Source organism: Sander vitreus, chromosome 5 (genome assembly GCF_031162955.1).
Source record: "Sander vitreus isolate 19-12246 chromosome 5, sanVit1, whole genome shotgun sequence".
Taxonomy (NCBI): domain Eukaryota; kingdom Metazoa; phylum Chordata; class Actinopteri; order Perciformes; family Percidae; genus Sander; species Sander vitreus.
This window is the reverse complement of record NC_135859.1, coordinates 29,474,236-29,494,235: the sequence shown is the minus strand read 5'-3', so window position 1 is coordinate 29,494,235 and position 20,000 is coordinate 29,474,236. Positions and strand designations below refer to the sequence as shown.

Sequence of the window (20,000 nt, the reverse complement as noted above, 5' to 3'; positions counted from 1 at the left end):
AGCTGTCAGGGGACAAGATCCACCGTTTTCCAGGAAGTAAAAGTAATCGTAGTTTTGATATGGAAATACCAAACAAGATGAAATTTAAAAAAAAAAAAAACAATGAGCTTTTGTTGTAAAGTTGGAAAAGAAAAGCTGTGTTTCATCTGTGAGTTTGACTCTTAAAACTGACTTTAGGGCCTAACACAGCAAAACATTTTATACATGTATATATGTAATATATACCTAAAACAATGAATAGCTCTGAAAGAGAAAAGGGTTCAACTCGTAAAAACCTAATAAAGTCAGCACTTAATTCTTGGTATGATCCATCTATACGTCTGTGCCTAATCCATTATTTATGTAACAGATACTGTAACTAGACACTGATAGGCTTTCAGTACAGGAGTTCCACAGAGTTATCCTCCAGCATTTGTTTACATTATTAATACATTCATATATTTGGTCTGTAGTTTGCATGGACTTTAGTTACAGAACATAAACATCTTAAAATGGTGTGAATCTGCATCAGGGTTGTGATTTCAATAGCTCGGATTTTAATGGAAAAGCCTTCCTCGTTCCAAGTAACTGCAACACACAATTTACATATCCAAGTATATAAATACTGGGGTAAAACAGGACAGCTGGTTAATGAGGAATATTATATTGTGTTCTCTTTAATTAGCTTTGTAGATAGAATGCAACATGACAGCCTAACATTTGATTCAGACTAAAGAGAAAACTCGATTGTCGGCTTCTCACAAGGAAGCTTTCAAGGATTCCCCTGCTACACAAGGAAATTAACAACAACCAACATGAGTAAAGTAAATGTTACATGTTACTTCAATTTAAGTTGAAATACTTGCATCAAACTGGTAAACTCCAATGTGGTAATATTGCAATGAAATAACAAAAAAATATATATAAATAAATATCAGATAGAATGGAAAGACCATTGAAATTCTAGATTATCAGATATAAAAGTGAAAAATGTAACATCAAACATCCCTGACACTAAACACTGTCACCCAACTCACAACAGAAGGGACTGGCAGTCAGACATTTTTATTTTACAGTTAGCATGACAGAACAAATGTTTCTGGCATTGTCTGTTATTATATTATCCTCTGTAATGTCATTGCAGTAGAGCTGCAGGTTCGAGTGCTGCAGCATTGAATTTGCCAACTGGCCAGAGAAACTGTCTCCTTTTATCCCAAAAAAAACCCCCCAAAAAAACCCCCATGGACTTGCCAATCTGCCTGCTCTGTGCTGAGAGAAGGCGTGGCAAAATATGAGAAAGAGGAAAGCCTTGCTGTACAGCAGATTCCATCCATCCAATTTAAAACCATAAAACTATAGTACATACTGCAGCATGAATCTGTTTAAAACAAGTTAACAGTTTACTGCCAAATTTAAATATCTGGATTCAGTTGCATCCTGTCTTGTTTAGTCTCAGTGAGAGTAAAAATAAAACGGTTTCTGCTTGGGTTATATTTTGCAAGATAAGGAAAAGAGACATCAAATATGACCTATCATTGTTGTTCATATGATTTACTGCAAAATAATAAATTCTCACGACAAAACAAGAGGCACTTCCTGGTTGTTTTGGTGGCCAGCCCTGGCTTATTTACAAGCAGCGTCATCCTGCTGTGTAGCTCTCAGACATCTTGCTGTCTCCCCTGAAATCCATCATGACACAGCTCAAAACAGGACATATTAACACAGTTCACTAGATGAAACGTGTTGTGTCTGGGGGACCTTGTGTATCACCACGCCCAAACAGGAGAAGAAGAAAAACAGAACTCCTCGGACGATGAGCTAATCGGTCACATTACCTTCATGGGCCGGCTCTGGGTCTGGCGTGAGGGAGATGTCGTTGAGCTCGCGAAGGCAAAGCCACTCGCCATCGACAGACACGCGAAAGTTGCAGAGATAAATAGTCTCCCGGGCGGCCTGGGTGATCTTGTCGGTGGTGGGAGTGGGGGTTTCGCTCTGAGGCGTCAGATCAGACATGATGACTCAGCTGATGCGATGCAAAACCAACACCACCGAGGAGAAGAAAAAAAAGGCAAAGTAGCTTTTGTTCCAAAATAACAGTGAAGGCCCCCCCCCCCCAAAAAAAATAAATAAATAAATAACAGGTCAGAGAGAAGAGAAAATCAGAGAGGATGAAAAGAGCATCAAAACAAAGAGGATAAAAGGCAAAAGACGTGGGAAGGCCCACAGCAGCTCTCAGCAGGTGTTTGAAAGGGTGCTGCTTTTCCTCCTCTTTATGCTTGCATCCTCCTTCCCTTCCTTGTCACAACTGAGTGGAATATGCTGCTGTCTTGAGAAAGGCTGCCCTGCCTTCTCCTCCTCCACCTCCCCCTCCTCTTCAACCTCTTGTTATCCCTTTTGTGCAGACTGGGGAGTTAAAATGCAAGAGAGCACCGTGCTGAAAATCACAGCCCTCCTCTGGTCAGCTTAGCACCGGTTCACTCGGATTGGATTGCCTGTGCACCGCAGTGAATGCACTGGGTGGGTGTCGACCAAGATGGCTGACACTAGTGCTGGGTACAGCAACACATCGTCACGTGAGCAGATGGTGCATGCGTAAAAAAAAAGGGGGATCCCAAGAGTACCAAGCCAATGCTAATGATGCAGCAGAGGACTCATCTGCCTCTCAAGCATCAACAGTGTCCCCCTGACCTGAAACAGAGGCTGTTATTTGACAAGGCAATTATTGCGCTGGCTGCAGTAGGACAGCAGAACACCAACCGCAGTAATCAACACGGGTAATAAGGCTAAAGATCCTGGATGTAAATAGTCATTATGTTATTTTAATTCCCACTTGGGAAAACTAAGTGATGCACCTTTTCGAAAGTCAAACACCTGTATATTGGTACAGTTTCTACAGGCTTGGTGCATGTTGACAAAATCAAAAACCACACTTGATATTGATGAGGAGATGATATTTAGGTGATGACGTTCTGTGCTATAAAATGATGAGAAAAGTACCCATAAGAAATTTGATAAAAACAAAACAATATATCCACAATACAACATTTGTAATTGTGACAAAATGACCAAGCCAACAAAGCATTCACTGTTTGTTTCTCTTGGCTAAAACAGTCAGATTGAGAAAAGTAAGTATCTATGAGTGCTGTGCAGCCTTAAGAACCAGGAAAAGTTCATGTTTAAGCTCAATCATGTTATGTGTGTCCGGTTTATTGCAAACCACTTATTATATAAATGTTTGAAAAGTGCAGTATAAAAGGTCTTATTAGGACTTACATTATCTAAGAGATAATTATAGGATTTATTTTCGACTAATTGATTAGCTGATTTAAGAAAAGAATTACTGTAAGTCAACGTGTTTCATCTGTATTGTTCGGTCACAGAATAATACAAAAAAAATTCTTCAAATGTAATACTTATAAAAGACCAGTGCAGGGGCGTCCCTGTTACCAATACACTGATCATGTAACTGCAACATCCCTGGGTCAAGCTGGGAACCTTTGTTGCATGTCACCACTTTATTCTCTCCCCATGTTTCCTGTTTCTTTGTAGCGATCAATCATTTTCATTATCGATTATCAGCAGACTAAAACCAAGCCAATATACTGGCCCATATAAGATGTTTATTGCGCAATATGAGAAGACATATTGGTATCTTTGGCCAACGAGTAACAAGAAATTTCAAGATATGTTTTAGGTAATTTATAAACAGTGTCAACATTGCATTGTTTGTCAATCAGAGAGCCTTAACAAGTTGTACTGTAAAACTGTAAAATGTCTATTAAAGTCTTTAAAAAATAAATCTAAGTCAAATTTGTCAAAATTGTTGTTAATACGTTTAACAAAATGCCTATTTGTCCATATATCAGATTTTTTTTAACTACCTAATATCGTTGTAGTATTGACCTCAAAAATCCAATATCAATCTGGTTAGTTTTTTCTCAATTACTGAAATGTCCAAACGTGCCCACCATGTATTCTCAGAGCCAAAGTTGACATATTCAAATTGCATTGTTCGCTTTAGCAACAGTCGAAAACTTCCAAGTATATTCAGTTTACAATTATATAAAACAGAGAAAAGCAAAACCCACACATTTGAGGAGCCAGCACCAACAAATTTAAAGCATGTTTGCTTGATGAATTACTTTTTTTCCTGACTGTCAAAATGATTGTGCCCTGCCACACAAAACCGTTTTTACTTGCATTTTTTGAAATATGTTAGGTCCATAATGTGTTCGTGTTATGTCGTGAATGTGAAAATGAACTGCTACCTCCTCTGTCAGCTCAAGCCAGTGAAAAGAAATAAGCGGAGAAATCAGGCCAATTACAAAAGCTGGTCAATCTGACATGGTGTTGCCTGAGCTCATTACTATTCATGAGCTCGCCCAGTTGCGCTGGGTAAAGGATGCTGATAGCCAGGCTTTCATTGGCTAGCTGTTAGCCAATCAGAGTCAAGCAGCTTTGCTCGTTGAATATTAATGAGAACTGGCACAAATCGAGCTGAGTCTTCCGGCAGGCTTTCTATACCACGCTAGAATGGCTTGAAACAAGGTAACCAAGGCATTTTTTCCACAAAATGTTTTTAGACAGTCCATGGTAGAACTTCAGACATTACCACAAAGTAATGAAATACATGTGGCAGGGCACCTTTAATTTTATCAGTATCAAAATCACTCCCTGTAAAAAATTTGCCTAAATGACAAAATTTGAAAAGAGTAAATGACTAATACAAAACAAAACCTTACTCAACCAAAAACCAAGTGACTAGTTATAGTCGATCAGTTAACTAAGCAGAGACAGCCGTAGTTTGACCCAAATCACAGAACATATTTAGTTTCATATTGCAATATCATTGACAGTAGGCTACTCAATGCTTTGGTGTAACGCTGACAGCTCATTATTGACCTCCTTACACATGTGGTTAGCTTACTTCACTTTTACTTAGACAAGCAATGGAACGTTAAAAACTGCAAATGTTTGGTTAGTTATTCTGACAAACATTTATCACGGACAGCTAGCTACAGTATAACCAATCCACCATTAGCCTACATACCATAGTAATCTGCAGTGGCGTTGCAAAGCAATTAACCGAGTCTGTCAAAATAGCACATGACACACAGGACGTTCAACACACAGGAATTCTCACAAAACAACTTTTTGAAGTTTACACACATTGTTGACATCAGATATGTTTGCTGATTGATACGACCCCTAGATTATTGACTTAAAGCGTGTATCGCCTTCCTAATATTAGCTAAATGTGTTATTGTCAGTTTTAAGGAGGTAGCTAGCAACTTTGTTTGTTTATGGACAGCCAAAAGTTAGCTAACGTTGACAACGCTAACTGCAGGTAACGTTACAGTTGGTATTCTTAGTATACTAGATTATTAAGGAAGGTGATGTTAGCTAGCTAGCTAGTTGGGTAAATATCTGTACTTTTAAATATAGTTAGTTAGCACCTACTTCTGCGCTTTGACTCGATTCTTTCAATCCTGAAGTCAAACTGTCGAAGCGGAGTGGGTGACAGCGACCCAGCCTTCCCAAATCTCAAGTTTGAGTTTAAAGCCTCCTTGAAGTATATCACCGAAGTCGGGGAGAGAGTGTCATCTGGACTATCAACGTGTCCGTTTTCATCTGAAGAATGTTTTCTCGCGGAACTTTCTGAAACCTCTGGAAATGAATGCAGAGGTAGATCTCCCGGCGACATGTCCCGCTCCGCCATCCTTCCACTGGGTTAAATTAACTTCATGTGACCAAGCGATGGGGCTGTCAGTCAGCTAGGTGTGGTTAGCTAACGTTATTGCGGCCATGCACCGCCGTGGTTAGGAAAGCAAAACAATCGATGGGCTGATCAGTTTACAGCAAAAAATCTCTCCAGTAATCACTCCGCCTTTCGTCCTGTCCTCCACAGTCTCATCCTGACCCGGAAATAGCTTTGCATTAGCATTTTGGTCAAATCGGTTGCTAATTTCGCGAGAGTTTGCTCGCTGTGTCAGCGGTCCAGCAATCCGTTCACATGACCAGAGATTATGCATATCGGCGAGATGAATCACTAGTAGTAGATCCATGACTGACCGCCTGGATGCTCCCATGATTCATTGCGACATACGCCGGAGATCTTGGGCCTCTCATGTTCCTAAGACTCTCTGATTAACTATATATTTCTGTGTTAACGGGACAATTGAAACATTCATAAAACAACAAATTACCTTTTACGGAGATAATTTGTATGACACATACAACTTACTTTTGGGCAACTTGTAGACTACTCATATTTATGAATGTGTATTTATAATAGCTGATAGATAGATAGATAGATAGATAGATAGATAGATAGATAGATAGATAGATAGATAGATAGATAGATAGATAGATAGATAGATAGATAGATAGATAGATAGATGAGATAGATAGATAGATAGATAGATAGATAGATAGATAGATAGATGGATGTTCATGGTGACCAGGGGGATACAATTCAGTTTAGATACCAAGTTAGGATCCAACAAACTTATTAGCCTAAGTCATGTGCAGGATTTAATAAGGATTTAATTAAAGTTGCTGGTCATTGTTAAGTGTGGACCTATGAAACAATATTGCGACCATTTATTTCTCCCTTAGTATTCTCCTCTATCACACATGTAGGCTACTACCCAAGCCAGTAGGAGGAGATGCAGGGCTAATGTAAATACATCAGAATCAGAATCTGCTTTAACCATAGACTGTATATTATTAACCTTGAGTTGTCTTCCCATCCACCAGGAATTTGTTGTCCTTCCCAGTCAAAATTTGAAAATAATTTTTTTTTTGGCACTTTTTCCAATGCATTTGACACTTTAAAAAAAGGTTTTTGTGACTTTTCTCAACGCCTTTTTTAAATTCATGATCAATAAACCTAATTTATATGACATTATACCTAATTTTTGAGTTAAAAAAAAGCAGCAATTATGAATTGTTTTGACTAATAGTTGAGATCAGAGGATGTTTAGTGAAACACAGACTGGTATCTGTCAAAGTCTAGTCAGGATATGTTTTGAAACCATTTGAACACTTTTTTCAAATGCTATAAAATTGAATAAAACACCCAAAATTTAATGAAAGTAATCATCAATTGTACCTGCGAAGAATGTTGTATGGCTTCCATACAATGAACATCCATGCATCCGTGTTATTTTGGGTAATTTGGTTGTAAGAAACCCATATTTCTGATATAAAAAAACTTTTAAAAAACAGCTCAAATTTGACCCCAGGACAACACAAGGGTTAATGGCCAAGTAAGTGTGAACACGTACATGAACACATATGCCTACATGAAATTTGACTCTGGCTACTTGACTTTTTTAACATTTGACTACTGTATAAACTAGGACTACTAGGCTTTATAAACATTTGACTACTATATTAACATTTTACTACATATTATAATATATATTATACATTTGACTATGTATGTGCTTTCTTTTCTCCATAGACATTTTTCTGGCAGGCTATCACACTATACTATGACGGTATGGTAAACATGACACCTGCTAAACATCAGCATGTTAGCATTGTCAATATGAACATGTTTGCATGCTGAGGTTAGCATTTAGGTGAAAGCCCAAAATAAACAGCTGCCTAAAGTCAGCTTGTTATTTATATTATGTGATTAATAAAAATAAAATTTTGTGATTGTGATTGATTTTTTTTTTTTGCAGAAGTTGGCAGTAATATGAATTGGAAATGAAAATTATAATTCCTGGAATACAACCTATGGCCTGAATAGTTCCCAATGTTTTGTTTTTTTGTAGCACAGTCAGTCAAAGTTGAACCCAATAAGGGCATCAAGTCACTACAGGTCACAGCAGGAGGCTCAGAGGAGGCTTTTTTGTTTATTCTTACAGACCTCTGCTAAATTACTCTACAATGAAACCTCACATCTGTATGAAAACATCTGCCCAACAGCTAATGTACACATTAAAACATGCCACTTTTTCCCTTACTAGTCTAAACAATGTATTTATAACTGATCCAGACAGTAGTGCTTTCATGACCTAGTTATAATTCCCTGTCAAATAGTACCAAGTTGCATGATGACCAGACCCTGTATTTTTCTGAAATTCATGGAATTCTTTGTTTTCAGTTGTCCTCACTGTGGATATTAATCCAGCACTTGTGTTGTCATATATGTTTATGTCTTGCTTTTGCACAATCCATCTCCATTTCCTCTCCCTGATTTCTGGTCTCCTGTTTGGTTTTATTTCAGGGTTTAGTGATAGTTATCTGTCACATAATCTCTAGAAATTTCTTTTTAAAGTTTTTGCCTAGGACGCTTAATTTACCGATTTTAGGTCAAGGCATTTGTGTTATAGCCAACTAGAAAAGCAAATATTGGAACAAATTTTGTCTGAATATAGAGATGATGGCCAGCATGTCAGAAAGAGGTCATAGAGGTCAGCAGTTGTAGGCAGTCTAATGTAAGGCAAGGTAAGTTTATTTGTATAGCACATTTCATACACAAGGCAACTCAAAGTGCTTTACAGAGGCATAGAAACACATTGTAAACATAAACAATACAAGTAGATTCAAGAAACAAATCACAATTGCAAGAAGAGAAGTAAAGTTAAAATTTAGAAACATTATCATAAAAAAGATATTAAAATCAATAATAAAATAAACATCAAAATCATTAAATTAGAAAATTACATATACAATAAAACATCAACAACATCATTTTCACCAGATCTGGGACCCCTTCATTTGCTATGTATTGAGAACAGATTTGTCACATGTGATGGAAGAGCCTGGGGTGATGTAAACAGTGGCACTTTGCAGTACCTAAGATTACAGAAATATGTTTGTTTTATTCTTTTTTTCTATATAATGGACCAGAATGGACTAATTCATTGACCTGATTCCCAATCAAGATTTTGAATGGGGGTTAGACATGTTTGTTCAAGACATGTAATTGCATTTATTTGAATTTCTCTGTTATGTTGTGAAAACAATAAAAAGAATGTTGGTAAAAAAAAATCATTATGCTAAATAGAAAACAATATATCAAATGTCAGAAAGCTGCAGTGAACAATAAAGTTTCAGCCCTTATTTAAATGAGCTAACCGTTTGAGCAGACCTCAGGTTTTCAGGGATTTTGTTCCACAGGTGAGGAGCATAATAACCTGAATTCCGCTTCACATTGTTTGGTCCTAGTTCTAGGAACACATAACAAACCACCAACCTGTCCATGACGACCTGAGGGGTTTGGATGCTTGATAGGGAACAAATCCAGCATGTATTTTGGTCCATGACCATTCAGTGCTTTTAGACCAATAATAACATTTTAAAATCTACTCTATAACTCACAGCTCATTCAAGCCAGTGTAGGGATTTAAGGACCGATGTAATATGGTCCGATTTCCTGGTGTTTGTAAGGACTCTGGCAGCAGCATTCTGGATCAGCTGCAGCTGCCTGACTGATTTTTTGTTTAGACCTGTAAAGACACCATTACAAAAATCTAACATACTGAAAATAAACACATGAACAACTTTTTCTGTGTCTTGTTTAGACAAAAAATAAATAATTCTAGCTATATTTTTGAGGTGGTCACAGACAGATTTAGTAATAGTTTTTAAGTGGTTGTTAAAATTCAGGTCAGAGTCAATAATTACACCAAGATTTCTGGCTTGCTTTGTAGCTTTTAATGACATGGAGTTAAGGTGAGCACCGACCTTTGACCTTTCATTTTTGAGGCCAAAAACAATCACTTCTGTCTTATCTGCATTGAGCTGGAGTAAATTCTGGCACATCCACTCATTGATTTCATAAATGCACTTAGTCAATGAAAGTAAGGGACTGTAGTCATGTGGTGACACTGAAATATAAAGTTATGTGTCATCTGCATAAGTATGATAATAGATGTTGTAATGTTCCACAATCTGAGCTACTGCAACCAAACAATGCACATGTTTATTTGTGATCTTGGTTACCAGTTAACAGTGGTTTATCGGCAATAACTGTCATGATTGTAGTGGTTAATTATCAATTATAGTTAATTATTCATTAATGTATAGGGGGCATTGCACATTAATCAACACTGGCATTTTGAAAACATCAGTGGAAATGTATTAGGTCTAGCTCAACAGCTTCTTCACAACTAAAAAGAGACAGAACAGATTCACAACAACAAAATAGAGCCTCATGGCTCTGGTATATAATCCTTTTCCTTATTTTTTACTTCCTTACTTGTGTGATCAGTTAACATGAGGAAACGTAAAGACTATACAAAAATAAAGATATGTGGAAGGATTGAACTTAACATCAACTTTTGATAGCAACAATAACACTGCAGGTTACTCTTTGCAATGATGTGACTGAAGGTGTGACTAAAGGGCAATGTTCAATGCAATTGATGATAAATCTTAGAATAAGTTAACAAATACAAAAGAGTTTGGTCCTTTTTAAAATGTTATCCAAAATAACAATATCACTACAATTAGATACATCAGTGTCTTTACTTTCTCCTAGGCTTAGATCCTTTGGAACCAGTTGCCAGATTATCGCTCTGTTTTTTAATTCAGAGTGTCATGCTGTACTGCAGCACAGCCTGGCTCTGCAGCATATCTGCAAAACTTAAAACTAAATTATATAATCAACTCAAACTTTCAAACAACCCACAAAAAGAGCATGCTAACAGCATCTCTTCTAACTCCATGCATGTTTTAAACTATGAATAGTGAATACCAACTTTTGCTTTAATAGGTGATTTAGAGTCCCGTCGTTTAGACACAAAAGGCTCAAGAACTTCATACATCAGTCTATTCTGTTGTTAAACCAAAATCAGTGTGCTGCAAATTAAGATCTGGATCTGATATATCATGAAACATGTTTCTTTGTCATGGTTGTTGATCTTTTATACTATATATGTAATTGTTGTCTAACTTGTGTGTAAAATATTATACAATTTGTCCCATTTTTAATGTCATTATGTGGTTGGAAGAATTTCAGAGAAAAGATGGAGGTAGAATTACATTTCCCAGAACAATTTTACATCAAAGGCATGAGCTGGCACAAAATAAAACCCTGTGGAAAGACAACAGGGATCAAAACAGCATCAGATAGTCACATGGAACACATTTCAAACTACAAAGGTCCATCAAGCCGATGCAAATACTTTTCAAATCCTCCCTAAAATCAAAACTTTGTTGTTCTAAACTGAATTTGAAATAAAGCTTGGGAACTGTGAACTGAAGGAGTATCATGTCCATTATGTTATTAGGTCTTCCCATCTCTCTCAACTTTGCGGTCTTCTTTTACACAAATAAAACCTATCGTGCATGGTGGTAAACACAGAAATGCTGACATGCTTTGGATTGTAAATGTGTATAAGAGCAGCTGTGTTGCATTATACACTCAAGTATGAGGGACAATCCCTTCTCACACTAACTTGTCTCAGATATGTCGCACTGATGTTAGCCGTAACAATATTTTGTGTTATGAATAAAAACATAAAACCTTGTTTTGAGAACAAATTTTAATTTGGGAAAAATTGAAGTATAGTGAAGATAGAAGCACGAAAGCAATCTCTTACTTTTGACTATGGCATGTACAGATAAAAGTGTTGTTTACCTTGAAATTGTCGTTGTCAGAAAGGAGCTCTTGTCTAACAAATGTTAAAGTGGTCTCTTGTATACATGACTGTTTTCGTGTAGTGTTTGTCAAGCATATAAAGGTGCTCTGCCCAAATGGCATATAAGACACAAAGACTACAGATGCTGCAGTGAAACCAGACATGGCGCCAAAGATAATAAATAACCACACACTTCATAAATATAATATTCACTTTAATAATCATCCATTCAAATGAATCATAGTAATCATTGATTTATGCTCAAATTAACGGCTTACTAGAACTGATAATGACAAACAAATGTTTGCAATGTTGGGTCTTTATATCTTTAAAAACAAGGAACAATTTATCTAAATGTCCCAATGCCTACAATGTAGAAATGTAGAAAAACAAATATAAAAGTAACTTCCAGTTACTAAATATAATCCAGTCTAAGTTTGAGAAACGTGAGATCAGTGCAGCGTTACAATGAAATGTTACACAAGAATCAAAGTTAGTTTGTTGATGTTCAAAAAGCTGCCTGGAATTGCAGTGAAATCAATAAACAATCATATTATTATGGCCCAGCCTATTACAAACACTCAAACATTTCTTTGAAGCTTCACTAATCATTATTTGATCATTATTATATAATAATATTAACAGGATCAAATGACTATATGCAAAGGCTTTTTACATAGTGACGAAACCAAAGAGAGTTATCGCCCCTCTGTAGCTCTATAGAGCTTCTTGGCCCCTTTTAGATCATTATTTTGATGTTACGGCTCATTTATTGTATGTTCAGTCTCGCCACTGTCAGCAAGCAGCTCTTTTCAGCCTACAAGCTCTGATAAACCCATTCACCTGGGTTCAATAGGTTTATCAGAGTCAAACATTTGATTGTTTTATAATAATAGAGTTATCCCCTGCTGGAAACAAGAAAGAATACTAGACTGTCTCTCATCCATGGTGTTTGATGTTTTAAGCCCTCAATGTCGTCTTCCAGGCAGCGCTGCCTGGAAGGCACTAGGATTAGGCAATGGTTAGGGTTAGGGTTAGGGTTAGGGTCATGGATGTATTGAGAGAACTGGATACAGTGTTCGGCGGGAAGCCCCATTCATTCCAATGAGAGTGCTCAAAAGCGCATAAAGCAATCATGGAGCTCGGGTCTTCCACGTTGACTGGCCCATGACGTCACGATGGACATGCACACTAGCAACAGTTTGTTTATGTTGTCGTAGCAACTGGTTCATGAGCTTCTCGTGTCTCTTACAAGTGGCGAACTCATGAACTCACCGTTTCATTGTATAAAATATTCACTAACGTTAAACATTGTGTTTTTGTTGTTCCTGATTGTTTACATGCCTATCTAAATAAACGATGGATGTATTTAGACGACCAATGAGATGTAATTATTATGTCGTGCTACTAGCTAGCGCTAAAAACGTGAGGTTTTAAACAAGGACACTTTAAGTGTTCGGGCTGGTAAGTTGATGTACCCCAAAAAAAATTATCTGCTGAAATATAGAAGTTTCTTTCGCCATGCAAAGTCTATGGGAAAAGTCTTTCTGGGCCAGAGGGTGCAATTCCATCCTTATCCGCTAAGCCCATGGTGGCTTTAAGACATATGGTGCTCTTCTTGGGGGCTTGGTTAGGGTTAAGTTTAGGGTTAGGTGCCTTGAAGTCGACGGTCGCAGCGCTGCCTTGAAGTCGAAGTTAGGGCCTTAAAAACACCATTGAGCATCATCCATGCTGTCTTTTGAAATAAAGCAAGTTTAAGGCACTTATGCATTGGCTTTACTTTTGTCAGGCCCGGAAGTTACTGCTTGGAGATGATAGACACAAACTATTAAAGTACGCACGCTGAACCATTAAAACCGCCACAAAAGTGTGGTTTTCCAGAAAAAAAAATTGTGATAAATATTACCATTTATAATCGTGTTACTTTACTGCAAAAACTGTCAGTAACGTACTAGCTCACGTTATTTTATTTCACCACAGTCAGTCAATGGTGTCGGGAAATTAATGCCCTGGCATTATGGCATACCTTATCTAGCTAGCTTACCTAAGATATAGCATTGCTAACATAATGCAGTAACGTTAACACATCTGTTTATTATTTGATGATCAGTAAATTAAAGGAAGTATGCAGGGCTAGTGTCCTTTGTTTTCCTTTTTAATAACATTAGCTAACTTACTATAGAAAGAGCAGTGGCATTAATCTTGTGGATAATAACAGCAGGTATGTTTTAACAGTTAGCTAGTTAGCTATGTTAGCTAAGTTATTATGTAAATTGAAAATGGCAAAATTTCCTTAATGTTACATCCTTAGGTTTAAGCCATATCACTGAAAATGACAGAAGTGAGAGAAGGTTTTCATGTTTATGTTGTTGTTTTCCGCTTTTCAGTGTGCATTAAGCAGCTTTTTTGTGGGCTTTTCCACCTTTAATGGACATGACAGCTAGGTGAGAAAGGGGAGAAAGACATGCATGAAATCGTCAGAGGTCGGACTCGAACCCTGGACCTCTGCGTCGAGGCATAAACCTCCATGTATATGCGCGCCTGCTCTACCAACTGAGCCAACCTTTTTAAAAACTAAAAAAAATAAGTAAACTGTAACAACGGGAAGGACGTCCAGCAGGAGCACCAAGGATGTAGCTAGCTCTGACTGGAAGCCTTGAATGGACGTTCAAACAACAGGGATTCAACGTCTCTACTGGAAAGTTACATTTAACTTTCCCTAGCAACCCCTTGTGGGAAAAATATAAATTAAAAAAATTGCTTAAACCTGTGGCTAGTCACATACTGGTAAACCTTGACAACCTAATGTTTTTATTTTGTTGTAACAGGTAGCCTATGTAACTATATATGTTGAATATCGTTACTGTCGTAGCTTTGTTTCTGTTTTGCAGTAACTGTTAGATTAACTTCGCCTAAAACTTGAAACATTAGTTGATGAGTGGCCTTTTGGTAGGCTAACATTTGAACCTGTTATGGATGGATAATATAAGGAACCTGTTATGGATGTATGGATATAAGGGAAGAGCATGGCTGGTTTTCTTAGTTTCTGAAGACTTTGCAGTATGGGAATTTCGTCCAAAATCTGGCAGGGATGGAAACATAAGAACACTAAGCAAAGGTCCAAAGGTCAGGTGCATTTCATTTCTTTAAAAGATTGACCCTGAGATGTTCCAGACCAAAATAGACAATAAACTGCCTACAGTTCTTTCTTTTTAACGTCTAGTAAGAATAAACAGAGCCACAGAAGCTTTGTGTAACACTATTCGAAATCCTATTATAGAAAGTCAGAAAGCTTGGGGATAATTTGAGCCTTACTGAAGAAATCCCCAAACCATTTGTAATCCTGTACAAGAAAATAAAATGGAAGATAATGGACAAAACAAAAGTCGTAATGCTTTGCTTATAAGCACTTGAATATTTGTGGTGTAAAAATATGTCAATAGATCGTCTTTTGAATATTGATAAAAGTATTTATGATCTGATATCGGACTTAACGTTACACATGAAAATAATTCTCAGTATTTTTTTAATCACGACACTGGTTTGCCTTGAATACAAATTGAAGAATTATCATCTAAATAACTTATTTTCTGATAGTTGCTGTTGCACCAGATGATATAAATGGCCCATACTGGGTCTACAATGTATGGTATAAAAGGTACTGACAGCTAATCTTGCCATGTTGCCTCCGACAGATGGCGCTGTAGATTCAAAATTCATAATTCACAGCTGAAAAAAAAAACAGTCCCAGCAAGTGTCTCATAAAAGACACTGCGGTAATCCTGCAATACATTCTAGAGACATGCTTATTATTATTATTATTATTATTATTATTATTATTATTATTTTATCAACCTGCTATTTTTTGTTAATGCTTTTAAGTTTACAAAAACTACAAATAAGTTCTTATTGAGTATGTTTAAAAAAAAAAAAAAAAAAACGTCCACAGATTGCTGACTTCATGTTGAACTGTGTGTGTTCGAGCATCGACTCTGGCAGTGGCTGGCATAGTACAATGACTTGGTTCAATTGTGTGCGTGTGTGTGTGTTTGCGCGCGCGCGTGCGTGCGTATGGGGGGGCTGATAGAGTGATGATGGTGCAGCAGTGGAGCAGTTTGACCTCCCACCGGAGGAGTGGCGTTGACAGAAGGATGGTCCAGCACAGATAGAGGCGGCGGCAGCATGCTGAGCGCAGTTACCGCACTGTGCCTCATACTAATTTACCCGAGCTGTGGAGGTAGACTTCTTTACCTTCATGCCACCCCTAGGGTGACAACAAGAGCCAAACACAGAGCCAAAGATCAAAACTACAGCGGTAAGTACTTCACTCTTCTTCCACCTTGAAGTGAACTGAAAACAAATTATGTCAGGCCTGGTGTGCAATGTGTGAAGAGTCTCGAACATAAACCACTGTAATATTCCTGTTCATTTTCCTACAGCGTGTTAACGGTGCCTTCAGGACTTTGGCAACTTGATCGTGCTTTATTTCACTTTTTAATGTATTTCGAGTGCTATCTGCGTGGTCTAAAGTTTTACCGAAAACATTTATCACTCGATTAAAGGACGTTTTGTGCGTAAATGCGCTGCGGTAGTGTGTTGTGTTTTGGTTAAGCGGTTAGTTTGACCAGTTAGCATGGTTTATATTGCTGTTTCAAACTCCTGTGCTGTTACTAATAGGAACCAAAGCAAGTGCATCACGTTATAAAGTCTGCTGTTCTTCAATAAAGTGTCCTGGAATTGATCACAGGATTATTACAGTACTTGCAGAAGTGCAGAGAGAGCGTTTGCATTATATTTCTTGTATTTTACTTCTTAAGTGTGCCTGTGGCACTCCTGTGATCAATTTGCTGTATTGTGTTTTTAAATCAAATCAATAATTTTTGCACCAACAGCAGACCCATCATAACACTTACTGTGACACCTGTACTGCATAATATCCTTCAGATATTCTTCATGGTGTTCTTGTCGCTAAAGAAACGTTCCTTTTAGACAAGCACTTGAGCACTATGAAAGTCTCAGTGAGTGTGCAATGAGTCCAGAGAGAGCAGAAAAATGACCTCTCCATGTGTTACTTTGTCAGGTCAAGCATCCGCAGCAGCTCCGGTGATCCGCTCTGTTCAGCACATTCACTAAGGAGATTTATCACACGCAACCTGAGATGAGCAGCAGCAAGAAGTAAGTGACTTCAACAAGCTAAACGGGAGTGCTTTTCACTCTACGCAGAGCTACTTGAACATAAATACATGTTTTTTTTTTTTTAAATTAAATAAATCCGGTGCACTTCTGGAACAAGTGGTTCGTGATGAGGCTGACAAGTTATGTACATGTGCTCTGACTGCCAAGAAGGTGACACTTAAGTCTTCAAATACTGCTTTCAGACAGGATGGGCTGTAGCTGACTTTGCTGTATTTCAAGTGCTTACAAAATTGAAATCATATCTTGTGTGTTGACTAGCGGGACCCTAAACACACCACCTTTGTTTCTCTTATGCTGCACAATCACAGTTGTTATTTGGAAGCATGACATCAGTATTGGGTCTTCGAGGAAAACAGGCTTTATCGATTTATCTATGTGTCCACTACCAAGCTAGTCAATAGATCTTTTAACTTGAGGGCAATCAGTGGCCCAGGTGACACTGCAACAGCAGCGTGGCTTTGCGTGGTTTTTGGTTGCTGTCAGAAAGCCATCACAAAAATGTTGCCCCCGCTGATACGAAAAGAAACGCACCAGCAAGATTTTGAATTTGTTCAATCATCTGGAACCTGTGTAGTCTCGGCTAAGCAGTGGAAACTGTCGGTGTGGTTTGTGTGACTGTTACCGAAGCTTTTGGATTTTTACATCATGCACAGTGAAATCTGCTGTCAGACGAAAGCCCGGCATGGCTATCATTTGACAAAAACTAAACCCTTTTAGATACAGGGAAATCTGATATCTGATGACATTCTGCCTTCATTGCATGAGAGATTTGACTTTACAAACTCAATTGGATTACAGGATACATGACCCAGACACATTTATTCATATCTCATGCAATAATTACAGTAGATATACCATAACACAGTCCAGATGCCTTCAGGCTTTTTGGTGTTTCCATGGTTTGGACACACAGTAGACATTTGCATCAGCTTGGGTGCAGAGAACACACTCACCTCTCCAAACAGATAGTAATTTAGGCTACATGCAGATTACTGCATGCCCTACAAGGACAGGGAGACTGATACGTTATACGTGACGTGAAAGACAGATAGCTTATATACAATTTAAGGGTGCAAAGTAACAGCTTGTCAATTTTTGATTGCTTGCACAGTTTGTAATACGATTCTTTGGAAGGTTTAGCTCATGATAATCCATATGTACATAACCTAAAATATTGATTAAAAGGAAAAATCCACCTTGCCATCCTTTTTCTTCTAATTCCTGGTAAATGAACAAATGACCTGTACAGCTGTAAGGGATTTTGGTAGTAGAAAGTGTTTTAGTGATCTAAAACATAAAACGTGGTGAAGATCAAAAAAACGTTTTTCTACATCAGAACAAATCCAAAGCAAACATCCAAACTTCAAGGTCAGTCACAAATCCTAAACAAGTAATATTGTATCGTCGATATTGAAACAAAATGCACTTTTGCCTGATTATAGATAGAAGTAGAAGTAAATTTAAGGTCACAAAGATTGTTGAACATAAAAATAACTCTGCATTGAGGCTTTTTGATTTGAGAGAAGAATCAAAGATTTATAAGTGACCTTTTTTGTGTTTTCATTTGCTTTCTTTGGCAAAATATATTTCTGAATTGATGCTTTGTGCTGCAAAGTACAAGCCAATATCAGCAGCATGCATAGTACACAAGCATTCAGAGATTTGGCACCATGAAAATGTTTGTCGTCCCATTGCCTAATATGCTGCTTTTGTGTTAAAGCCATTGCTTACACAAATTATTAACATAAGGGTAGAATAATTCATTCACTTATTGCATCTTATATTTCATTTTGCAATTTAAAATGTTATGAATAGTCCGTTTATATCCCTTACTTATATTCTCTTTGTTGATTACAATATAATCTTCAAAGCCAAAGCTTATCATGTTGGTAAGATATTACAACCATAAAAGAGTTCAAAAGGTGCACCTGATCATCATGCAGGGAAACTTAACAATCTGCAGGTAGAAGCAAGTTGGAAAAGATGTGTTGTAAATTGTCTTCTGTGCAGTGTGTTAAAGGGCGAAAAGCATTCTCGGAAATGTAGGAAATCAAGTTCTCGTGTAGAAATAGACAAAACAGGGCAAGAGGGATGGAAACTAACAAATGAAGTACAATTTGTTTTTTAATCACAAAGTGATTCCTGGAATGCAAATGACATCACAACATGTTTATATGCAACAATGACGGTGATTTTGTACTTTTAGTCTCACATCATATGCAATGCATAAACCTTTTTTTTTTTTTCTTGCTGAATAAGTACACTAAAACATGTTGTTGTCCTCTCCTTCTCTGACAACGTGTCAAGTGCAGTGTAGTAATAAAACTTGGGGGTGGTCGGCTCAGGCAGAATGGAGTTTGACTGTTATACCCATGATTGTTCCATAGGTGGCAATGGAGGAAGTAGGAAGGCCAGTAATGGTAGGAAAGCTGGTGAAGTCCAGAAATTAAAGACCTCAGCTTGAAGTGGTTAAATCATGGTGTTGTTTTGAAACTAGTTGACCCAGAGTTACACATGAAAGTTAAAGCTTGATAAGTTGCTTTCTTAAAATGCTTTTGAGTAATCAATCAGCCTACTGTATCTGGATTTGAGTTCAAATTAAATTTGGTAGGAACCAAAACTCTACAGAATCTAAAGGTGGCATATTAGTGTCATTTTGCCTTCTTTTTTTAACCTTTTTATAAAAGACTAGAAAGTACTGTATTTAAGTTCAGTTTTAAGAGAAAAATACTTTCACTCACAGTAATAACACGCTACAAAATACTGTTAATTATGTATGCGATTAATTTCGATTAATTAATCACAGAGTATGTAATTAATTAGATTACATTTTTTAATTGATTGACAGCCCTAATCACAATACATGGGTCACAATTCAATAGATTGCAATATATTTCGATACTGTGCGTAAGGCAATAGGGATTTTTTTAAAGTATAATTTTAGAAAAACTAATATTTAAAAAAAGACATGATGTGCATAAAAGTTAAAGAAGTTTACTTTTAGGTAAACAATTCAGTACACAGAAAATCAAATTGTGGTTCACAGGTTCTTAGTGAGCAAATGTTTATATGCTAAAGTAGGCCAAAGTTCAGCCGTAGCTACAATGTTAGCTTCTAGCAAAAAGTCAGGCACTGCTAGGCACTGTTAGGCGAGGACACTAGTGGTGTCTCGGGATAGCCATCTAGCGGTAGGGGGTTGAAACACAACATAAACGTGAACCA

At 37.3% G+C, this 20,000-nt stretch overlaps 2 protein-coding genes across 5 annotated transcripts in view; one reads left to right on the top strand and one right to left on the bottom strand.

Annotated features, from left to right (window-relative positions):
• Nucleotides 1-6,010, bottom strand: part of rufy3 (RUN and FYVE domain containing 3) — a 24,391-nt gene extending 18,381 nt beyond the window's left edge. For 2 of the 3 annotated variants that reach the window (XM_078251409.1, XM_078251410.1), the window contains exon 1: nt 1,815-2,007. In XM_078251409.1, the coding sequence (XP_078107535.1) occupies nt 1,815-1,992 (178 nt within the window). In that variant the 5' untranslated portion in view covers nt 1,993-2,007. Of the gene's footprint in view, nt 1-1,814; nt 2,008-5,439 lie in introns of those variants that run through there. The other variant, XM_078251408.1, reaches the window with a different exon arrangement.
• Nucleotides 6,011-15,736: 9,726 nt separating this feature from the next.
• Nucleotides 15,737-20,000, top strand: part of slc4a4a (solute carrier family 4 member 4a) — a 67,722-nt gene continuing 63,458 nt past the window's right edge. Inside the window, exons 1-2 of one of the 2 annotated variants that reach the window (XM_078251405.1) lie at nt 15,737-15,897; nt 16,663-16,757. In XM_078251405.1, the coding sequence (XP_078107531.1) occupies nt 16,741-16,757 (17 nt within the window). In that variant the 5' untranslated portion in view covers nt 15,737-15,897; nt 16,663-16,740. The remainder of the gene's footprint in view (nt 15,898-16,662; nt 16,758-20,000) is intronic. The other variant, XM_078251406.1, reaches the window with a different exon arrangement.